This window comes from Drosophila elegans, unplaced genomic scaffold, assembly GCF_018152505.1.
Source record: "Drosophila elegans isolate 14027-0461.03 unplaced genomic scaffold, ASM1815250v1 contig_149, whole genome shotgun sequence".
NCBI classification, from domain to species: Eukaryota; Metazoa; Arthropoda; class Insecta; order Diptera; family Drosophilidae; genus Drosophila; species Drosophila elegans.
Genome location: NW_024545513.1, coordinates 19,250,053 through 19,273,467, shown reverse-complemented (window position 1 = coordinate 19,273,467; position 23,415 = coordinate 19,250,053). Strand labels below are relative to the sequence as shown.

The following is a 23,415-nucleotide window of genomic DNA, read 5'->3' as shown; positions in this document are numbered from 1 at the left end:
ATGATTAACATTCTTCTGTTGCTTTAGGTTTAGTTTTGTTTATAATTGCACTTATGTTGCTAGCTTTCTTAACTTTCTCTCTAGCTGCTGTTTGTTCTGCTTCCGTTTGCTTTGTTCTGATTGTTATTTTATCGTTTGATGCATTAATTTAACTAAATTAAAGTTCAGTACTGAATAATTGCTTATGTGTGTGTGTGCGTGAGTAAAATAAATAAATAAAATATGATGAAAATCTTTAAATACATTTCTCAGCTAAAAAGCACACACACACAAGGACATGCGATCAATAAATATGATAATTAAATTATTCAAAATAATCCGCTAAGTGTGTGTTGGTGTAGTGTATTTGTATGTGTGTGTGTGTGTGTGCGTTGGCGTGTGGATGGAGGAAGAGGAAAAGGAAGCTGCTGAAATAAAAGGAAATATTTTTCTCGCTTGGAATGAAAGTGTTTTGGGCGTTTCTTTTTTTTTTTTTGTGTGTGTGTTACATTCTAGGAATGCTTAGCATATATATATTGGATATATAAATCTAATATAGAAACATACCATATATGCTATCTCATATCGATTACAAATACAAATACATTTCAAGCGCGCTTTCTCTTTCAAATACTATATAAAAAATACAAGTTGTTGTTGTTGTTGTTGTTGTTGCTGGTCTATGCATTTGGATTAGGGTGGCTCGAAAAAAAAAATACATTAGACTGAAAAATCATAGTTGTGGACAATTGATAGGCATTTTATGTTGAAAACTCGTAGACCTACAAGTTCAAAGTCAAAGTGCCTAAGAATTGCCCGATAGCTTACTTGCTGCCCTACGATTCTGATCCACTCCAATGCGTGTATTATTTAACTCTAGGTGAAGATGGGAAGGACGACTTCCGGTCGATCGGCTAGCGCGTGAAGGCACTGAGAAAGTGTGGCCCGCCCATGTCAAACTGCTGCTGTTCGTAGCTGTCGTCGGCCAGGCCAAAACTGTTGCCGGCCAGTCCAGCGCTGCCGTTGCCGCCACCGCCACCGCCACCGACAACACCGCCACCGACAACACCGCCGACGCCGGCCAAGCTAGCTGCCGCTGCTGCGGCCGCCACCGTGGCCGCTTTCAGCTGACTAATGGCCAGCATGGGTGGCTTGTCGCCCGGCTTCCAGCGCCGGTGGATGCCCATCGATTTGAGCTTCTGGCAGACGGACGAGGGCGATATATTGATACCCTTCTCGGCCAGGCGGGCCGACACCTTCCAGTACTGTATGTTGCTGTCCTCCTTGATTAGCTCGAGTATTTCGCGCGTGATCTCCTTGTCGCGCAGTTCGCGTTCGGCGGCCTTTAGCCGGCGGCGAGGATGTAGCAACTTTGGTGGCGTTTGTTGCTGTTGCTGATAGTGTGATGTGTCCGCTGGTGTGTGATGACGCAGCTGCTGTTGCTGTTGCTGCTGCTGTTGCTGCTGTTGAAGCAGCAACTCCTGTTGCTGGCGTTGCTGTTTGATTAGCTCCATTTGCTCCATTTGCTGTTGCTGATGTTGCTGCTGTCGCTGAATCTCCTGCTGGCGTTGCTGTTGCTCCTGTTGTTGCTGTTGCTGTTGTTGCTGCTGCTGTTGCTCCTTGGCGGTGAACTCCTCCGAATGCCTGCCATCGGATCGCTTGTTGCGGTAGGAGAGCGGCACTCCCTTGAGAATGGCGTCGCGCACCTTCCAGGCCGTCATTTGGGAAACGTTGAGGGCCCGTGCAATCTCCATGGTGGAGGAGTTCTGGGCCACCAGCAACTTGGCCATGGCGTACTTCTCGTCATCGATGAATACGTTCGGCTTGCGTGGCTTCTTGCCGGTGGGCGTCGCCGACGCAGATGCAGCGGATGAGCCAGAAACGGGCACTGGGCCTGCCGTGTTGCTGCTGGAGCTGCCATTGCTGTGGAGTGAGATTTGCGCATTAAGGGACATATTCCCCGAGTTGAGCACCCCTTTGACACTCACCTCTCGTTGCTGTTCATGTGGGGCATTGAGCGCAGGGACAGGTTGACGGGCAGGGCGTGCCTAAAGTATGAAAAATAAAAACATTATCAAATATTGAACCGGTGTCCTTTTATATCTTAATACTAAGATGAGCTATAATTACCAGACATTAATTATCAAAAAAATAAAATAGATAACAAATCAAATCAAATCAAAAAAAAAAAAACAAGAAATGCTTAAAAGATTTTGTTTTTATTGTCAAAAGTCTGAAAGAATCAAACCCAGTTTTGGTATTTCTATTTCAGTCACTATGAAACTCTATGACACTATCATTCTTCTTCAAATTCGTCATAAAATTTCCCAATCGATTGCCATTCACAGTTGAAAATTTCTTTTTTGTTAAATTTTCGCAAAAAAAAATGCTTAAATTGGACAGCAAATGAAACTTTCCTATTCCACTGAAGTCGATTGTTTAGGTCTTTAGCTATACAAAACAGTCATATTTTTCATAGACCGTCTTTTTTATGATGTCATAATTTCCAATTGATTGGCATTCTCAACTAAACAATTTAATTTTTTGTGCATCTATTTTGCGTCGTTTCTTTATATACAAAACTTTTTGTGATAGGAACCGTTGCTAATCATATTATTCATTTTCAAATAACTAAATAAATAAACTCAATAGCTAGTTAGCACAATATTTGTGATGGCCAAACATATTTAAGAATTTTTTCGGTAGGAACTTGTTGCTAATCATATTATTTAGGCTAAAGTATTTATGACTAAAGTTAAGATAACAGTACCTATATATTTATGGTTTCCTAAAATACTATAGAACTGATTAAAATTAGTTAATTTAGTAAATGCTGAACACATGTTGACTTTTTGAATGACCCTGAATTGATTTAATAATTGATTTATAAATATAATCTTAATCAAAAAATCATTAAAACACAGACACACAGAATTATTAAACAAAACCTCGACATGGTACCAATTCATATCTAAATTATCACCACCTAACTTCCCACATAACTTCCCCGAACTTAATAGGAGACAACAAATCGTAATCACCCGCTTGCGACTTGGCCACACAAAGATAACAAACGCACACTATATTGACCGTTCAATACCGAACACATGCCCACTGTGCAACAACGCTCTTCTAGACGTTAACCATATCCTTTCCCTTTGCCCTTCTCTCTCAACACAACGATCCTCATCATTCCCCAATCTAAACCCAACCCAGGCCTTAGCCAATCCCACCAAAGTTAATTCCCTAATGATCCTCACTTTCTTAGAAAAATCAAATATAATCTACACAATATAAACTATTCTTAAGGCATATAAGTTCATCAGAAAATGTATATATATATATAAAACCATAAGTAGAATAATAATATAAGATAAATAATTAAATAATGCTAGTATAAAATACTAAACCACCCTCAGAGCTGAAGGCCTCTTGCAGCTATAGCTCTAACCACAATTTCTGTTAACTCCTAGTTTTAACTATTAGTTAGCATTGTATAAATAAATAAATAAATAAATCTTACATGACGGCGGGCGGATAACGAGTCAGCATCGGCATTCCGCCGTTGTGGGCCTTTTGGTGCTGCAGTTGCTCACGTTCACGTTCCCGCTGCTCCCGCTCCCGCTCGCGATGCTGCTGCTGCATCTGCAACTGCTGGGCGTTGACGATGTGGGGGAAGTGCTGCGATTCGGCCAGCAGACGTTTATAGACCTCAACATCGGATCGCGCGGCAGCGTGGACCTGCACCGGCACCGGCACCGGAACACCAGAACTTCCCAGCGATGGCGGCGGTAGCGGTGGCGCGGGCGAAACCGAACCCGGTCGCCCACCATTCGAGTGATGGTCGTTGTTCTCGGTGCCCTCGAAGGGATCGTGCTCAATGGGATCAGAATCGGGATCGGGATCATAGCCATTGTGGAGCAATCCACAAACGGCATCCTCATCCCCCATATAGCCAGCCGTCTCCTCGGCGCCGATCTCCTCCGCTCCGCACTCATCCACCAGACCCAGTTGATGATGTGAATGATGGTGATGACGTTGCTGCTGCTGCTGCTGATGCTGCTGCTGCTGCTGCTCTTCATCCTCGCTGTCCTGCCGCTCCTCTTTGATTAGACCCAAGCCAAGGTGGCTATAGGGAAGGTTCAGATGATGATGCTCACGTTCACGTTCACGTTCCCGTTCCGCTTGTGCCGCTGCCACAGCAGCGGCCTGTTGCTGTTGCTCCTCCTGCTGATGCTGCTGCTGCAGCTGTAGCTGCTGATGGTGCTGCTGCTGCAGCTGTTGGAGGTGATGCTCCTCCTGGGATGGATCCACCACGCGCTCATGCAGACTGACACCATTAACCAGACTTTTGCGCAGGCGCCAGGCGAAGGTGCGTGAGATATTTAGCTCGTTGGCAATCACCGTGGTGGTGGCCTCGCGCAGTATCAACTGCTTGGCCAGGGCAATCTTCTTGGCATCCAACTTGATGCGAGTGCGTCCCTTTCTCTTGTTGGCTAGGCCCAGTCTGCAAGTAAGAGAAATCAGCCAATTTTACAAGGGATCCATGTAGATAAGTTTTAATGAAATACTTACTTGCGATTATTCACATGCAGTTCAGGAGCCGTGGGCTTACGTGCTCCTCCGGCAGCGATCCGCTTGGGGAAATTGTTGAACTGCACAATGTTCTGCTTAAATAGCTGCTGCAGGGGCCTACAAAGTTATAAAGAAATGGTCCATATACACAGAATTCACATAATCAATGTACACAATTAGTGCCACTTACATTTTGGCTGCCTTGGAAGGACAACCGGTGCGCTTATGCCAGCCCAAATGGTGGCCCGTGGGAAAGAGGACATGGCAATCCGAGCACTGCATGGGCCGACTATTGAAATAAGAAATCAAACTAGTATCTTATTGCACTAAAAGATCCTCACTAAACTCACGTTTGATTGCGACGCTTCTTCACGCACCGACCACGCCGTATGTGCTTCTCCAGAAAACGTTTGTAGAAATATGTTTTGCGGCAATTGCTGCACTCGTACACCGGCCCCGGTGCTCCATGGACGCTTTGCATGTGCGCCTTGAGGATCTGCTTCATCTCGAAGATCTGATAGCAATGGGGACACTGGAAACCAGGTCCCCGCATTCCCTGAGCCACGCCAACGCTGGCTCCTCCGTTGACCAAATCATTTGGATTTGAGAGATCCGCCGATGCTTCGTCGCCTGGCGTGATCAACTCGATTTCGGGTATCAGCGGCAGCGACATGTCCTCGTCATCGTCATCATCGTCGTCGTGGTGATGCTGCTGCTGGTCGAGATCGAGCTCCATATCCTGACCCGGTGGACCGGTGGCGGAGCCATTGGGAAACTTGTTCATCTGATGCTGCATGTACTCCTGCATCAGGCGAATGGAGTTGAAGTCGAACGGCTCCTTGGGGTGCACGCCATGGACGGTTATCTCCCCATCGTCGTTGTGGTTATGGTGGTGGTGGTTCAGGGGATTTATCTCCTCCACATCATCCTCATTCTCAGGATTTGTTCCCCTTAACTCAAGACCGTTTCGATGATGGTCGTCTTCTTGATCATCGTCTCGCTCCCCGTCATGGCCAGTTTCGTTATGGTCATCCATATGCTCGTGGACCACATCATCGTCGTCCTCGTCCCGATGGCCATTGATGGACTGGCCATGACCATTTGGCAGAAGCTTGTGTGCCTCGCCAGCCTCAACTTCATTGTCATTATCCTGATCGTGATCGTGATCGTGATCGTGATCATTGTCCTCGTCCTCGTCGGAGGAGGAGGAACTGCTGCTGGTGGAACTGCTGCCACTTCCGCTGGCACTGCTGCTTCCGCTGCCACTGCTGCAGCCGCTGCTTTTGGTCTGGTCGGCGGCGGCGCTGTTCTCCAGCGGATCCGCACTCTCGATCTTCTGGAGCCTCAATTTTTGGCGGTAAAAGTTATCCGCCTCCTCGCACTTCTTTTTGAAAACGCAGGCCGAAATGACCGTCTTCGCACAGCTCACACACACCTGTTGCGGTAGGGTGTCGTTTTTGCTGATCTGTAAAGTTTGAAAAGATAGGATTTGGTTTCAAATTCAAATTTCACCTATGCCAAATGTAACGGCTAGCACAAGATTGCCAGATTGATGAAAAATAACCAAGTTAATAGCGGTTCACAGTGATTACCCACGAAATCTAAGCTACGATATAAAAGTATCTTACTTTAGATAAACTTCATTTACAAGATGTTTTGTAACTTTTCTGTTTAATTTCTGACTAAAGAGTTATTTGTTGCTTTTACTGAAGAACCACTGTATCTTCACCTACCTACCCCAATTAATAGCATCCTTATTCCGAGCGTTGCCAGATCAGACATTACGAATTGCCCAAAGACAACATGAAATTCCTTGAATTGGCAACATAATCTACTCAAGTGGGAAAATTGCACAAATAAACCAGAAAATTGCAGCATTTCAACGGTTGAGGAAAAACACATAAGGAGAAAATCAAATTGAAATATGCACATGAATTGTAAAAACACCAATGCGAATAAGGGGGCGAAGACACACGGGCGAGAAAACACACAGAGCCACCCCATTCACATTCACGTGCCACCTCTTACCCCTTACTTTACCCCTTACCAGTCCAGAATCGAGGGGCCAACGAACGTCTAAGCCGAACATAAAGTGGGAAATGGGCAAAGAGCGAGTACACAGTAGGAAAAAAAGTAGTAAGTAAATAATATTTATCTAATTTAAAGGCACGGGTTCAAATCGCACCACGTCCCAATGGAGTTTAATTTATATCAGCATACTAATGTCATTTGACTTTTGATAAAACACAAATAAATTATGTTTAAAATTTAAAAAAAATTTTATTTCCTATACTTTTTCTGTTTATGTAGCAGTGTCAAAGAGATTAAATGGGGCTAGGAAAAGAGAGCGAAGAGAGCTAAGATTGAAAAGTTAAGTAAAGGAAAAATTTATGAAATAAAAACCCAAGACATATGTACATACATACATACAGACAAACGACAAAAAAAAAAAAAAAAAAAAAAACAAACACTTCTAAACAGCAATTCAAACGGTAAATTATTTTACAAAAGCCACCGCAGAGAAACGAAACGAAATGAAGAAATACAAAATTCGAAATACGGCTAAAGACAAGACCAAAAAACCCACAAGAAATTCCATCGAGCTGCGACGGAAAAAATATGAAACGCTCGTTGAAAAAATTGTATACACAATATGAATAAAATAAACTAACCAAAGCCGAAGCCATTCCACCGAACAAATAAACAGAATAAATGGCCAAAGAGGAGTGGAGCAACAAGACAAAGCAATGAAAACTGATTCCAAATTACACACACATATGGGATACAAGATATAATACGTACGGGCGAATGTGTATGAAAATTAATATGAATAATAAATACGTGGAGTGGCTGTGTTGGTGTGAATAACTTTCATGTGTTTGCTTTTTTTAGTTTTAGTATTCCACGAAGAAGAACACAACAACAATCTTGGATTACATACAAGCAGTGGGCTCAAATAGTCGACACACCTCGTTAAAAATAAATATAGACCCAAAAAGATCTTTCACTTCAGTCCTCCTGTTCAACACAACTGTTTGCCAAATAAGATAAAACCAAAATATTTGCTTCCTGTCATAGAATGTTTTTTGATATACATACATAGGTATTCTAAGCGCTATTTAGATATTTAGATGGTTCGCATGGAATACAAATTAGGATCGATTTTATACATATGCAAACAGCTCGAAAAGCTTTACAGAATCAACGGGATAAAAAAGACAAATAGAAATTCACAGCAAAACATCAAAATCAATAAATACAGTGGTTGGTAGCTATAGAAATATTGCTTAATTAATTGGTTTAAAGATTCTTCCCAACTACCCAACCACCCAACTACATATGCGATTATAACATTAACTATCTTTCTTTTGCCTACACAGTCATTTATAATAATTGTGAAAAGAAAAAAGATTTTACAGTAAAATTTTCCATGATTTTTGAGGTCACCCAGGTATGCCTAGGGCACGTGCTTGCTTATTTTAACGTCTATTTTAATCAGTCGTTATGAAATCAGTCCTAAAATGTTCTTATCAAAAAGTTTACCATCTAAAGATGATAAGGGGGCTATGTAAATTGAGAACTATAATATCTGTTCTACAAACCCAATTTACTGTATTTATCCCTAAATAGACTTATCTATGTTAGATAACTAATATTATATTCTATAATTAGATTTATATAAAAATATAAATTAATATATACAAAAGTATTAAACGTTTTTTTAAGAAAGAAATTATAATCAGATAATATTCTAATCTTCTCTTATATTTCCCCATTGACAATGGAGAAAACCAAGTTCTATTGGCCGGATGAGTTTGCAATTCTTGACCTTCGGTTTACCCTTCACCTCTGCTTTTCCACCACTTTGTTCCCCTGCTCAGACTTGTTAGTTTAAGAATTTGTCACCCTTTTTGCTGGCCCTATTTTAAGCACCCCATTTTGTTGCTCGTCTTTCTCTTAGCTTTTTTCCACTCACCTTGACGTTGGCCAGCGTGGTAATCTTCTGCCAAAGCGCATCCTCGCCGAAGATGGGTATCATGGGCAGGGCTGTGGTGACTGTTGCAGTGATGTTGTTCTGTTGTTGCTGATGGTGGGTGGTGATGCAGATGCGACATAACGGTGGGGCAATTCCGCCCCCAACCTCCTGCTGACCATCGCTCTCCATCGCGAGAGATTGTTACCCAGGGAACTGGAACTGGAACGGGAGGAACTGAAGGAAATGGAGCTGCTGCAGGAGTAACAGGAGGAGTAACCGCTGGCCATCAACTGCATGCCTTCCACTGGTTCCTGGTCCTTCTGCTTCCACTGAGAGTCGTCGTTCCACAAATCTCCGGCAGTGGGTGGATCAAATCAATCAGTTGTCAAATCGAATCCAATATCGATGGAATGGGAAATGGAATACTTAGAAAGGGAGTACCACCACAACCGGCAACAAGTGGCAAATCTCTCTCCCGCGAGAGAGTAGCGCGCGGAACAAACGGAAAATCGAAGAAACAGAAACGGGAGAACGGAACGTGTTCCGGTTGTACCGACGACGTTTGGTAAACTGAAATGGGAATGCAGAGCAGAACAAGAAAACTATTTATTAATAATGGGGCATAAACGAAAAATGTGTGTACGAAAATAAAAAAAAATAAAAATTAAAAGAATATATACTCTTATACGAATGATACGAAGGCAGCAACGATCAAGACGCAAAGAAAACTAAATAAGAGTTAACAAAACAACGAGCAAGCAAACTAGAAAATAAATGTGAAAAATAAAAAAAAACACACACAGAAAAACACAATGATGGCAACACAATGGCACACATACGAACATACTCCTTGCCCGTACATATGTACATATATTTATTGTGTGGATTTCAAAAACAACACCAGCAACAACAAAACAATTCTTACTGTCGTAGTCGCCATACAAAAGTTATGAACTTGATACACACACAAGCAAACACAAAAATAAAATTACACAAAAGAAAACAAGTCGAAACTAAAAAATAACATCTATACACACACACACACACACACAGTTACAGGGGTATCTCACAGATACAGAAACAGATACAATGACAGAGAAACACGAACAAATAATAATAGCAAAAATCGTAACGAAACGAAATGAAATAAAACTTTATATCTACAAAAGTTAGGAATGAGGGGAAGGTTGGGGGATTATAGAGGAGATAGGGCGGAAGACAAAGCACACAAAGTACGATAAATTCATGGTCGCTCTCTTTCGCTCATTATGGAATGGGAAAAATGGCTGTAATTTAGTTGAGCAATTATTTTTTAGTTTGCCATTCGCTCCATCGGTAAAAGCATCTCGATCAATAAATCACCAGCGTCATCGATAAGCCAGCGGCAAAAAGTCATCGAACTATCGACGTTTTCATTCCATTTAACTAACACCCCCTCCCACTTAAACAACTACTGGAAAGAACAAGGTGAACGAACGGAAATGGAAAATGCGTGGAACACAGCACAACAGAAAACTACGAACAAATTCCAAATGCAATTCAAGTTCAGCAACGGAATGCAAAAATTCTCAACCAGTTTCTCCTCCCGAGAACTTTTTGCAAAAAATCATATCCAAAAAAAATAGGCGCGGATTGTGTGGGGTAATGGGGGGTTAAGAATCCTAGGCACATGAGTTTGCAAATTGAAATTCTGTTTTGATCTTCTACCCGAAGATCTCTCTGTTTTTTGTTCCTATCTGCATGGAAAGAGAACAAGAACAAGCTCTCGCATAATGATGCACAGAGAGCAAGCGAGCGAGCGGCACCTGGAAACTGGAACTGGTAAAAAGACCAAAGCAATTTGCAATACATATTTGTACAACGGGTACTACCCCCCAAGCACTCTCCGCATACTCCTTGAAAAACATAATGCATACCAAGATATGAACACAGTCAAACTTCTATAAGCCCGACCAATTGTGGGTTCAATTATCCTTGTGGGTATTTTATAGTCGTATTTGTGAACTTGTAAAATACCCCATTTGTTATTAAATAGATACCTTAAAACTATAGTAAAATCGAAGTATCCAGTAGATTAGAAAGATATCCTTGCAGCAATAAGAAAAAAAGTAATACCAAATCTAACAACACCTGAACCTCCATTTCTAAAAATCTTTGCATACTGTTTGGTGGTCCTCTAATTCGCAAGTGTATACGTTTTTTCTAATAAAAACATATGTTTCACTTGTAAACATAATATTTATAAACATTTGTCAGATTAAACTTAATTAAACTAGATTTAATTGAACTAATTAATTAATTCTGTAACTTTATAACGAATTCAAAGTACAATAATGTCAAAGTCAAAGCGTACGTATACTATAAAACTGGAACCACTTTTTTATTACAAATAATTCGAGAAACAAAACTTGTTTGCGTTCCATAAATAATCTTTAAAAGAAACTTGAATTTTTATGAGACGGATAGTGGTTGGAATTATGGAAGTTCGACTGTATATGAATAGTTTCCATGTCTGCAAGAGGCCCGCATATGGAGCTAAGCCCCCCCCTCTTTCCCACTCTCCGTCAATTACCATTTCAAGTCAGAGCCAGACATTGTTTAAAGTTTAAAATAAAAATTAAATAAAATGGAACCCATACAAAGGCGCGTGATAGTGGTTAGGGGGGGGCGGAATGATGGTGGTGGGAAACGTCGTGGTTTTACACACATGAGGAAATATACGGAATACGGAGCAAGAAAAAAAGACTTTATAACAAACGAAATGCTTATTACTTATGAGAAGAGGGTGAGATGGGGAGGTGGTGGGTAGTGCGTAAGAGTCGAGCGGAAAAGCAGGCAGAAAAGTCAAGAAACTCGAGATTTCTGTTTCTGCACAAAGACAAGACTAGGAGACTAGAGAGAGAGAAGATTTTGTAGAGCCGAAGTCGAAGTCGAAGCTCCAAACGAACCGAAGCGAACCCCAACACGAACCTCTTACTCAAAACGAATCCCAACGAACCCGAAAACGAACCGAACTGAACTGAACTGAACGACTCTACTCTACAACTATTCAAGAAGTCGCGTCGAGAAAAGCAAATACACACTACTTACACTTACTATCCCATATATCCCAGAGAAAGACATGTGTGTTGGTTGGTTGCTTGCTTTTGCTTGTTGGTTTACCTCCATTCACACTGTGAGACTTAAAACTTTGTTATTTTTTTTTTATGATTATTTTAGCTATTGTACAGTTCCACAGAAAATTTATACACCGCACACGAACGACCAAGTTACAAGGGGTCGTTGGGCGGTGGGCGGTAGGAGGTAGGAGGTGGGTTTTAACGATACATACAGACATACCATACAGAATTTAATATTTGTGAGCATATTTACCGACGGAATGGCTATGGAATGAAATACATAGAATAGAAGCACAAGAACGAATGAACGCTGAGAAGACACAGAAGAAGCACATCTAGAAGAATTGAAGACACAGCGAGCGATGACAAAGTAAACTTTTGTATCGGTATTTGTACCGTGTGTGCGCAAGTACTAGATAAATTCTAAATGCTGTCGTTGACTTAGAAAGTATTCCAAATAACAAAAGAAGCACAAGAAACGGGCAATTCTTCTGTCAGCTTACCAGCATTCTTTTCTCTCTTTCTTCAAGTCACACAGATCAAGAACTCGAAGCAGTGGAGAAAATGTGCAAGAAAACCTTCCATGGCCTTGCATAACAAATTGCTCTGTTCATAATTGATTTGAGCCTTCTTGCATGCAAGAGTTTTGGGGGACAAAAAGAACGATAAAGAGAGCGAAAGAGGGCGGGAATGTGAGCTAGTGAGCTAAGAAAGCGGAAGGAAGGGGGGTGCAAGTCGAAGAGATTACACTGATTATGCAATGCCCCCAAAAGAATATCATTAACTCTCGTATCTACAGCTCTCACAGACATGTGTATAAACATGCATGGGCAACTACAGTGGTTGCTGCCAAGTTGCATCTTAAAGATACGCGACCTATAAAAACCAACAATTTCAATTGAATATGATCATCGAAAATTAGTAAACATTCCTATAAAAGCGATAGTGCTTGTTTACACTAACTCGTTTTCTGACTTTACAAGTGGAAATTTGTTGATGAAACTCACACCATTAATAAATAATGATATACTGATTGCAAGGCCCGATTTCCAGATGTGTTTATTTATTGTTTTTATACCAGGCACCTTTGGAGTATAAGGTTACATTGTATTAGGACAAAAGTATGATGCAGGGAGAAGATCCTGTTCACGTAACTTTATATTCTTAATCAGGCTGGATTAAGAATCTGTAAATATTAGATCTATCCTACCCACAGTCTTCCATGAAACAAATCACAGTGGTATAGATCTTTTTAATCTTTGCTAAGACCTCTTCATAACTACATCTATTTAGTGATTTTAAAAAAGTGTTATCATATTTAAAATCACACTCATAAATTGAATGCTAACATGTTAATGTATGTATATTATCTTCTCACACGAAGAACTTAAAAAACAATCAGAAGGTCAAATATTCAGGTTATACTACTTAGCGAGCGATCACTGTGCTGCATATTGAGACCTCATATGAACGGTGGTCGGTGGTAAAGAGGGTGGGAGATTGAGGTGAGGTGAGGTTGGTAATTACAAACTCACGACAATGTGCTACGTGAACAATAATTTTACGTGTACTTGCAATAACAATAGCTCCGGAAGAAGACACACACACGAGTGATTACAGTGGCCTGTGTCTGTGTGAGGAAATGTACACTCACAAGCATCCGTAAGTTCAACTATAATAATAATATAAAAAGAGAAGATTGGAAAGATGTGTGGAATGTGTTTGTCGATTGTTTGTTTTGTTTCTTTCTTTGCAGTCAGTAGACGAGATATTAATTTCGATAGTCGCTCGATATCGATAGCTAAGCCCATATCAGGTTTATCTGATTATGTAAACAATTTTTCCAACTATATGCCCCGATATTATATGCATACATAGGAAGAAATAAAGCCTAGATAAACGCTGATGTTTTTGTTTCGCAGAAATACCCGAATAAATATTGCAATTAAAATTTCTATAGAACTCAAAAGAAAGCAACAAAAAATTGTAGAAACAGACAAAAGACTAAGACCAGAGGAATGCGTACAGAGAAAAGCTTAAAGAAAACAAATAAAAGCGCTCTGATAATGAAGATTGCGGCAATGATGATGACGGAGTGAGGATAGTAAGTCAAAAAAAAAAAAAAAGATACGAGGGAGCCGTAAGCCCAGTCAACCGACCGCTTCCACAAAAGGAGATGCGTGTGGGCGGGTGGGAGTGCCGAAAGGAAAAGAAACAGCTCGAGAAGACAGCCGGAGAAGAACAGGAACCAAACCTGGGAGAGAGGGGGAAAAGTCAGGCCAAAAAACTAGATGAAAAACTTGGAAATGGCCAGAGATAAGCAGAAGTTGAGAGGAATGAACAGAGAACTGAGAACCAAGAACCGAAGAACGCCGATGCGAAAGAACTACGAACCCAGAAACGAGAAGAAACCAGCCACAAGAAAGAAGCAGGCGCGCTCAATAGACAAGTTTCGTATTCAGCAACTTGCCCATAAAAGCATCCAAGATGCAGCGCCCTCTCTCCACATCTTCCCATTTCTGTTGCAAAAAATACAGATGTGAACAAAATACTAGTAGCTCAAATATTAACTCTATAAGTTATACAACTTTATAAGCTATATAACTATGCATTTATGAATCGAATTAGTTTGCTCCATCTTAATGAACTATAATAACTATATATTATATAGTATCGTATAGTTCTAAAAGGCCCCAAGACCCTTTATTAGTACCTTTTAATATAAAAACTGGCAATAAATCTCCCTTACCTTCTCATTATCCACATACTAGTGATGCCTAGGGTATAGCCCCTAGATGTGGGTAACAATTCTTGGGAAGTTAATGAATATTTTTATTTGACACTTCTGTAAGAATTTAAATTTATAAATTCAGCAAATTGGATCGACAATGAGACCAGGGTTACTATTATTTTGACCTCATTTGTAAATCCCAAGGGGAAATCCTCCAACCGCAAGAGCTCGCTTGATTGATACCCTGTAGTTTGGTGGGGGGAGGGAGGGGTTTAAGGTGGACGGGGGGGAAATCGTTTGGTGCGGTTTGGTCGTCGTCGTCGGAAAAACCACAAAAAGAGAAAGAAAAAGAACCAAAAGAAACTGTGCAGCATAGAAAAGTTTACAGCTTGAAAAATATTTTTATGGCCTTACATTTTGTGCTTGACTTTTGAGTGCGAGAGAGGGAGAGGGCGTATCAAGTACAAAGGAGATAGCTAGAGCACGTGCAATAAATGCAATTACCACATTCAAGTAAGCATTTGTATGTGTTTGTGTGCGAGTTTATGGGTTCAAGTTGTACATTTTCTCTAGACTTTTATAGACGCTTCTGATATAAGGGGTATCAAGGGTAGATTGATTGTTACTTTGAAAGGTAAAAAATTTAGACAACTAAATCAGTAGATCTTGAATCTTGTAACTCACAAGGCTTTTATAAATCTTGCAATTGCAAAATTACATGTTTCTTAATAGATACCAAGGTATAAGTATGCTGTAGTCTTAGTTTTTGTTAGCTCTTAACACTAATTCCATTGCAAGGTACAAAAAAACTACCGGTACAACCTCAGCTAAAACCTGAGAATTCTTTCAAATTTTCCGCATCCGTAGAAGGGCGAATCTTTTCAAATCTCTAAGAGCCCCTTTTTTTTGGGGGGTAACGCATAGTCGAGTTCTAGAACAGTGCCCAACACTACTTTGCTTATTTTATGCGTTCACCAAACTTGAGAAGCAAAAACAAACAAAGGAACAACTTGGAGCTTAAACGACATTTGGCTTTGCACTGTCTTTGCACTGTCTTTGCATTGACTTTGTCTTTAGCTTAGTTTTTGGTTTTGCTTTTTGTCTTTTGACTTGACTGCATTTGTTACTGTTGCTTTTGCTGTTACTGCACTTACATTTGTCGTACATTTTTTATTTAAACATACCTACATATTTTTTTATTCATATGCATTTTTATTTGCGTGTGAGTTGTCTATGATTGTCTAAGTGTGTCTGGGTGTGTGTGTGTGTGTGTGTGTGTTTGCCTCGGATCAAATTTGTTGAATTGTTTATTTAGTGCGCTGCTACATTGTTGTTGCTATTGCTGTAGCTGTTTATTGCTATAGCCGTGTGTGTTGCCTTGTTGTTTTTTCCACCGTGTGTTTTTCTCTCTTTTTTATTATATTTTTTTTCGTTATTGTTATTATCGTTAGTTGGCTGCAGCAGTTGCATTCGCTCTCATCGTCTTTGGTTTTTTTTTATTTCCACCTTTTGTCGTCTCTTTCGTTTTTGGTATTTGTAAATTACATAAATTGTCTTGGACTATAAATTACGGGAAGATTATTATGGATTGTTGGCTGTGTGTCTTGTCTGCTTGTCTTGGTAACGAAACGAAACGATACGAATAAAAAAACCGCACTGAAAAGTCACTTCTCCGCTTCGACTTCGTTTTTTATGCTTTTATAGAGATCTGCATTTAATGATACTCGAGTAGTTACATATGCATATCGGTAACTCTTTGTTTTTTTTTCTTAAGTGTACCTGTGTGTGTGCTACCACATACAGTTGTGTTCCCAGTAATAGTTATATTATTTATATTTTTCAAAATGATAACAAAATTGGTTTAAAACTTATACAAAACTAATAAAAAATTTTTAGGATATAGAATTTTACAATTTTGTTATATTTTAACCAATTGTTTAGAAAAACCATTTATACTTCTTCAAAATAATATTCTATGTTTAGTAAAAATAAAAAGATATTTGAATAGTTTTCCTTTTTTATTACTAACTTAACTTTAAATTAAATATAAAAGAAAACATAATAATATGACTTTAAAAATAGGTTTTTAGAAATTTTGCAATGCCCACAACTAATAATTTGACTACAGGTGTAAATAGGTGTGTGTTGCCCTATTGTTGTTGCTGTTTTCATTTGAGCTCTGGTTATTGTTGTTGTTTCTGAGTCACAGAGAAGCGGGCTTGGAAATTGGAAATGGGATATGGTAATGGTAATGTTAACAAATATGTGCAGCTCCACTCGTCTAGTGGGTTTTTGTCTTCTTTTTCTGCAAATACCAGCTAGTCAGCTATAGAAAAAAAGGGAAGGGCCAAGCCAAAGCAAAGGATCACAAAAGTGGTGATCACTTGCATAAAACAGGAATATTTTACCTTTTTTTATGGCAGAATATGAGGTTAATGCGTTTTCCTGTTAACTACAAAAATAATCAATCGCGTTTGTTGAACATTTCAATCTTTGAATTGGATTTATTAGGGTATTTAATATACTACAAGCTTATTATAATTATGATAAAACCTCTATTACAATTAATGCATAATAACTAATGAAAAGCATTTAATTAGTAATCATATAAAGACAACTGGTTGAATGGAGCATTAGCTTTCTGAACACATTTTTTTTGTTTACAATAAAAAAATATTGCATGTTTTAATTATACTACACAAATATGTACATTGTAACTTTATAACTTTGTGCAGACTGTGCATTGCAGAGAATAATTAATTTTCAGTTTACCAAGAAATCTGGTGTGCTGTTTAAAAAAAACATTATATCCACCAAGTGGCCAAGTTCCAGTAAATATTTTTATTTGGTAAATTATTGAAATTAATATTACCTAAAACGTCCACATATTTGGAATGCATTAAAAATGTTATTTGTTAAATAGAATTAAGAAACAAATTGGAATATTAATTAGTGAAATGGTTAATTAACCAACACGGGTTAGTTGTTCTTATTCCGTAAGATCTATTAACTTTTTGGGTGCAAAAAAAAACGAAACTGATGGAAAAAACATTAGACGGCAATCTTGACGGGGAGATGTAATTAATTTTTACAACGTTGAGATCTTTTTGAGAGCTCTACATCTAAATGTTGCGTAACAGCCGAGATTCCAATCAGAAATTGTTGAACATCAAAGTAAAAACTTATCGCAACTGTCACAGAGTAACGGTTATGCATGCGTATGTGTTTCATTTTTTTAGTTCGATTTTTTAGTGATCGACTCGACGAACATGCGGTGTAGAAATTTCCGCTAACGAAAACAACAACAAAAATTTCACTTAATTCAATTTATGTACAATGCAAACGCACACATACATATGTGAGGCCACTTACAGATAGAAAACATACAGACATAGTCGCCGCTTTAACCTGACTTGTTGTTTTTCTCTATTTTATCAAGCGGGTGATCAAATACGAAGAACAATAAACACGAACTCACACATTCTTAGTTTCTTAAACATTTTCTTAGGCATATTTAAAAAAAAGCCTAATCTTCAGACACACAGATACAGATACTTACACAGACAGCAGACATACACACAAATACAAGTTAACGCACTGATTTAACGTAACTATTTTAATAAGAACTAGCAGAGAGCGCAACAGAGAGGGCCAAGAAAAATGAGAGAAAATGAGAGAGCGGCGCAAAAGAAGAGCGAAAAAGGAGCGTGCGAGCGGGACAGGGACACAAAGCAATAATAACAATAATAAATTGAAGAGTTAAACTAATAATGAAAATTTGTGTGTGCATGTGTGTTTGCCTCTGATTGTATGTAGTATGTATGGCTATCTCACTCTTGCGAGTATAGTAATAATAAAGTCAAGTAAAATCGTCGTCGCACATACCTTTATTTAGTCGAAATTGCTATGTATTTATCTTGCTTCTTCTTCTCCTTTGAGGTTGACTTCGCTGCTTTGCTATGCTGTGTTGTTGTTGTTATTTTTGTTGTTGTTGATACTTTTGTTATTTGCAGTTGTTTTTGTTATTTTTTTCTCTTATAAGTTTTTCACACACAACAGAATTAAAATGGAATGTGAATGTGTAAAATTGTATTTATTACTGCTTTTTTGAAGTAGTTGCCTTGAGTGTCTGCGTGTGTGTGTGTGAATAGTAAATTATGTTATGTGCGCTTTAGTGCTTATATAAATTTTTATACCGCTGCTCTGATTTGATTCGTTCTTGCTTTTCTTTGCTTTGCGCTTGGCTTTTCTTCTTGCCTTTCTTTTCGCAGCACATTCCAATTGAAGGAAAACCGAGAGAACAAGAACCAAAAACAAACAAACAAAAAGAGGTGGGTGAAGAGGGGGGCAAAGAGGAGACGCGACGATACACAGTTATAAAATGTATGTTCATATATGTGTGTGACTGTGTATGTAACACTGGCGAATGACAATCGAAAGGTAAACACAATTAAGAATGCGCCTATTGTTATTGTTGCAGTTGTCGTCGTCGTTGTTGTTGTTGCGATTATTATTGTTATTTGACTTTTGTAGAGCGGCAAAGGTAAACTACGCTACCTGCCAACTGGCGCCGCATCACACAAGCACACACGTCCGTTCACGTCGAGAACCAAAACAAAAATGCGGTGCAACATGGCGTATGCTGTCATTCCACCAGCCATTCACCTAACTATTGGAGATGCGCGCGTGAGCCAACACTTTATTTGACATTAGTTACATTAACATTATGTTGTAATAAAGATAACTCGACAACCAAGTATTTATATTTCCAAATATAACTGTTTTTATTACAGGAAATGATTAAAGAGGGTCTATTATTTTTTCATTGTCATGGAAAATGACGTTCGTGTTTACATGTATTTATTTCGCGCACGCGCGCATTTCTGTTCATATCGAATTGGTCTCGAACTTGCAACTGCAACATGTTTGATGTGACGTCAAAAGGCTTGAGGTTGCTTGAGCTCTAAACCATAATTTCGCTCAAAGAAGGACACATTTGTAATGCCAATTATGGAAATAAAATAAAATAACAGCATCGTGTATAATTTTAAAATGTATCAAAATACCACAGACAAACCTATGTAAACTTATAATTTATGTTTTTATTTATTATTCTTCTCATGCTGTATGGACAAAATACAACTTACATATATTTAACGTGCTTTTCAAAATAAATAGCTTATAACTAAAGTTATAATAAATGTTGATGTTATGATTATGATTTTCTATTCAACATAATGAAATCATTTCCTTTAGCTATTCAATTCTGAACTTAAAATAGTAAATTAAAAATAACTAACCCTTTTCGGAAGGAAACCAATTTATTTTTAATTTCACATATGTAATATCTTAGATAAAAGCAGTAAAAGTAATGTTTTGATTATGTTTCCTATCAAATTTAAATAGTTAATTTTTTTAAACTTTTAGACTATAAACTTAAAGTTGTTTACCTTTCGCCTTGCTAAAGTTCACAATTTTATTTTTGAACTTAAAAAAAGGAAATATTGAATAAAAACCGTTACGCTGCACTAAATGCACTAAAATATACCTAAAAATACCATAAATTACCCATTCTTATAAATAGTAATAGCTTAAAGGCTGGTTACCTTTTAACCGAACATGGCTAAATCAAATATAATAAAACACTATTATTGAATATTAGCACTAACCATACATGTTGAATGTTTAATGGTTAGTGATATTAGTGAATTACCAAACAAAGTGTTGGTAGAGCTGTAAAACGGCGCCACAACCAGTGTTGGGCAATAGTGGCGGTTTCCCGAGAGCTTTCCGTCGCAAAAGCTATTTCACAAGCAGACCATCTGCAGCTTTTTTCCATATTGATTAGTTATGTCGCTTTTGTTGTTTACTCGCCACATTTTTTTTGGCCAGCCAGTCAATTGTGCTTAGCGGTGCGCGGGAAATCGACCGCAGGATACACAATCGCAGGACACGCAGTGCAGCAACTGGGAAGGAAATCGGAGTCAAACCCCAAACAGGATCCCAAAGTCGAGTCGTCGCGAGCGAGCGAGCGAGCGCACAAAATCCCCCGATGTCCGCGGGTGTGGGTGGCGGAGGGAGCATTACCACCGAGCATCACAGTCGCCTCTACTTCCTCAACTCGCCAACGGCGCCGCTCACCGCCCGCGATCCGTTCTTCATCAAGCCGGAGTATCTCAGCTATGAGAGTCCCATGCATCATGCCCTCTATCCGGGCAACCGTGGCCTCATAGAGTACAATAACTATACGAGTTCGGCGGCCGCAGCGGCAGCCGTTGCCTCCCCGGTAGCCAGCTCCGTTTCGGTTTCCGGTTCGGGATCGGCATCGGCATCGGGATCGGGATCGGGATCCGGTTCCTCTGGTGGAGGTGTCCCGGCCAGTGGCTCTGCAGCAACCGCAGCGAATAGCGGCACGGCAGCAGTACTCAGCTTGGAGAGCCAGAACTTTGCCCAGCAAGGCAATCCCCACCAGCAACAGCAACAGCAGCAGCAGCAACAAGGGAATCCCCACCAGGAGGTCCTACAGCAGCAGCAGCAACAGCAGCAGCAGCATCCCCTGCATCATCATTTATCCGCTGGCATTGTCGTCGAGGCCGGTGTCGTACTTGGTGGCGTACCTGGCCTGGCCAATCTCGGCGTGCCGCATCTCAGCAGCCAGCAGCAGTCGGCCAACACACAGCAGGGACAATCCTCGCGAGCACAAAAGGCCGCGCGCCGCAGGAGCAACGAGTCCATTGAGGCCAGGGAACGGCGACTGGAGAGGAACGCGGCCCGAATGCGGGATAAACGGTCCAAGGAATCGGAGGCGGAGTATCGGGTGCGTTTGGCCAAGAATGCGGAGGCGAATCGAGTGCGTCGGCAGAACGAAACGGAAGTACAAAGAACCCTAAGACTGATGAAGAACGCAGCGCGGCAGCGACTGCGTCGCGCCTCGGAAACCGTCGATGAGCGAAAGAAGCGGCTGGCCAAGGCCGCCGAACGGATGCGAGTGGCCCGGGCCAGTGCGCCCAAGGTCATCAAGCCGCCGCTGGCCGACAGGCTCAAAGGTTACTAAGCAAGGGATCTTCTAGTGTCCGGAACATAACCATTTGGAGCTGGTTCTCCAGCAATGCGAACAGCGGCGGCGGAGCAGTCAGGAACACAACCTTGTTTTTGCCCCGCTGAACAAAGCTGGCCAGGATCGGCAGAGGAACATACACACATCTATAAATAATATATATTGTATACAGCCTAAAAACAGTCAAAAAGCAGAAGGATTACGTGACGTAAGAACAGATGAATGGGCAGCAGGCACTCTAGGATTAAAGCCAGGCAATTTTTTTTTTAAGTTAAAATTTAACAAGATGGAAGTAATGTAACGTAAACGTAAAGTAAAGTATTTTTATAATGCATGCATTATATTCGTACGATATATATATATATATATATATATATATATATAAATATATACGTATAGTTATGTATACACGCAGGACACACACATGTACACCTAGCATAGTCATAGCACACATATATAGAGCCCCCCAAAAATGGCAGTAATACCCCCACTACCCGGGAAAACGGAAAAGGAAGCTTACAACGCCAGGGTGCCTCACTGTAAATAAAAACGGAGGGAAAACGGAGGTACACTTCCAGTCCCAAACAACAACAACAACAAATTCGCAAATAAAAATAATTCCAAACGAGGCAACAAGTGCCTTCCCAGCAAATCCTCGGGCGAAACTACACACTTGCATGCATGCAATGTATTCAAAAATCGTATTTTTCCAAAACATCTGAGGCACCCTGGCGCCAATCAACCCCCATATGTGTGTGTAGTTGGTTAAAGCATGTAACCCAAAACGGACAACGCCAGTCACATAAGGATATACACACACTCGACAGTCCCACATTCATATATATATATATACATATATATAAATACATATATTTGGAGCCATGTATGCATACACACATGATCCGTTGCCAGGCACATAACGCAATATTTGTTATAGCACGCAATCCTTCTTCCTCCCACCACCTACTTTCCCAAATCCTTCTTTTCCCCCTCCCCCTTACCCCTTCCCCCTTTCCCACCCACGCCCATGTCCTTAGACGGATTCAAGACACTTCAGCTCGGGCCCACATGATAACTAAATATATTATTCTAATTATAATTAATTAAAACGTAACCATTAAGTTCTAGTCGAAATTTCAAATTGTTTTTTTTCCTGTCTAAATACGTTTATCAATTGTTTTGCCTTAAGACTTAAGATTGAGATACATTTTTGTGTATTGTAATATTCATGTACACTAACAATAACAACACACAACAACAACAAAACAAACACACAACACCAAGAAAACGAAAACATAAAAAAAAACATAACAAGCAAAAAAACGAGAATAACAAAATGAATATACTTGAATAAAGTTGCATTCACAATTTTTAAATGTTGAGTTCTTAAAATGGGCGAAAGTATATTTGTAGGAACCAGCTGGGACAAAAAAAAAACAAAATGGTCCCAGGAATAATATTGACGACCTATACAAAAAACATTGTTATACCCTGAAAATGATTTCTACACCAAAAATATGTTTTTGTAGTTTAAAAAGTCCGCGAAAGTCGAGATTTTTATGGTTCAAAAAGCTTAGTATGGTCGCATGGAAAATACTGTCAACAAAATAGAAAGAAGCTTAGAAATTGTTGAATTTAATTGGTATTTTTAAGTGGGGATATAATGGTTACACAGCAGAGGTATTTTTGGCGCGACAGTTGGATATACCAAATTTTGTAAGGTGCCGCAGATCAATTGACTATATGGTATAGCTGCTAATCTTGCTAATGTTTTATTGAAATTATGTTTTGAATTGGAAAAAGTATTTATTTTGGTAAGTTTATAACTTTCTGCCACTTTTGCAACCAACATTTTCAAAAATAGTCGATAATTTCAACAGTCGATATCTTTGCGGCACTAAATGCATTCGATATATCGATAGTATTCAATAAACTATGTTCTTGTTCCAGCTCTAACATATACATACACACATGTACG

General features: G+C 39.7%; 2 protein-coding genes across 2 annotated transcripts; one reads left to right on the top strand and one right to left on the bottom strand.

Annotated features, from left to right (window-relative positions):
• Positions 1-105: 105 nt before the first annotated feature.
• Positions 106-19,005, bottom strand: LOC108138545 (mediator of RNA polymerase II transcription subunit 15). Its single transcript, XM_017260814.2, has 8 exons — positions 18,266-19,005; positions 8,531-9,100; positions 4,905-6,019; positions 4,745-4,843; positions 4,555-4,671; positions 3,503-4,486; positions 1,968-2,027; positions 106-1,902 (listed from the first exon to the last, which is right to left on the bottom strand). Exons 2-8 carry the CDS (start codon positions 8,717-8,719, stop codon positions 894-896), a joined length of 3,573 nt encoding a protein of 1,190 aa, XP_017116303.1. The 5' UTR covers positions 8,720-9,100; positions 18,266-19,005; the 3' UTR covers positions 106-893.
• A 1,191-nt stretch (positions 19,006-20,196) lies between these two features.
• On the top strand, positions 20,197-22,813 carry LOC108138589 (GATA zinc finger domain-containing protein 10). Its single transcript, XM_017260879.2, has one exon. The coding sequence runs from the start codon at positions 20,433-20,435 to the stop codon at positions 21,432-21,434; it is 1,002 nt and encodes a 333-aa protein (XP_017116368.2). The 5' UTR covers positions 20,197-20,432; the 3' UTR covers positions 21,435-22,813.
• The last annotated feature ends 602 nt before the right edge of the window (positions 22,814-23,415 follow it).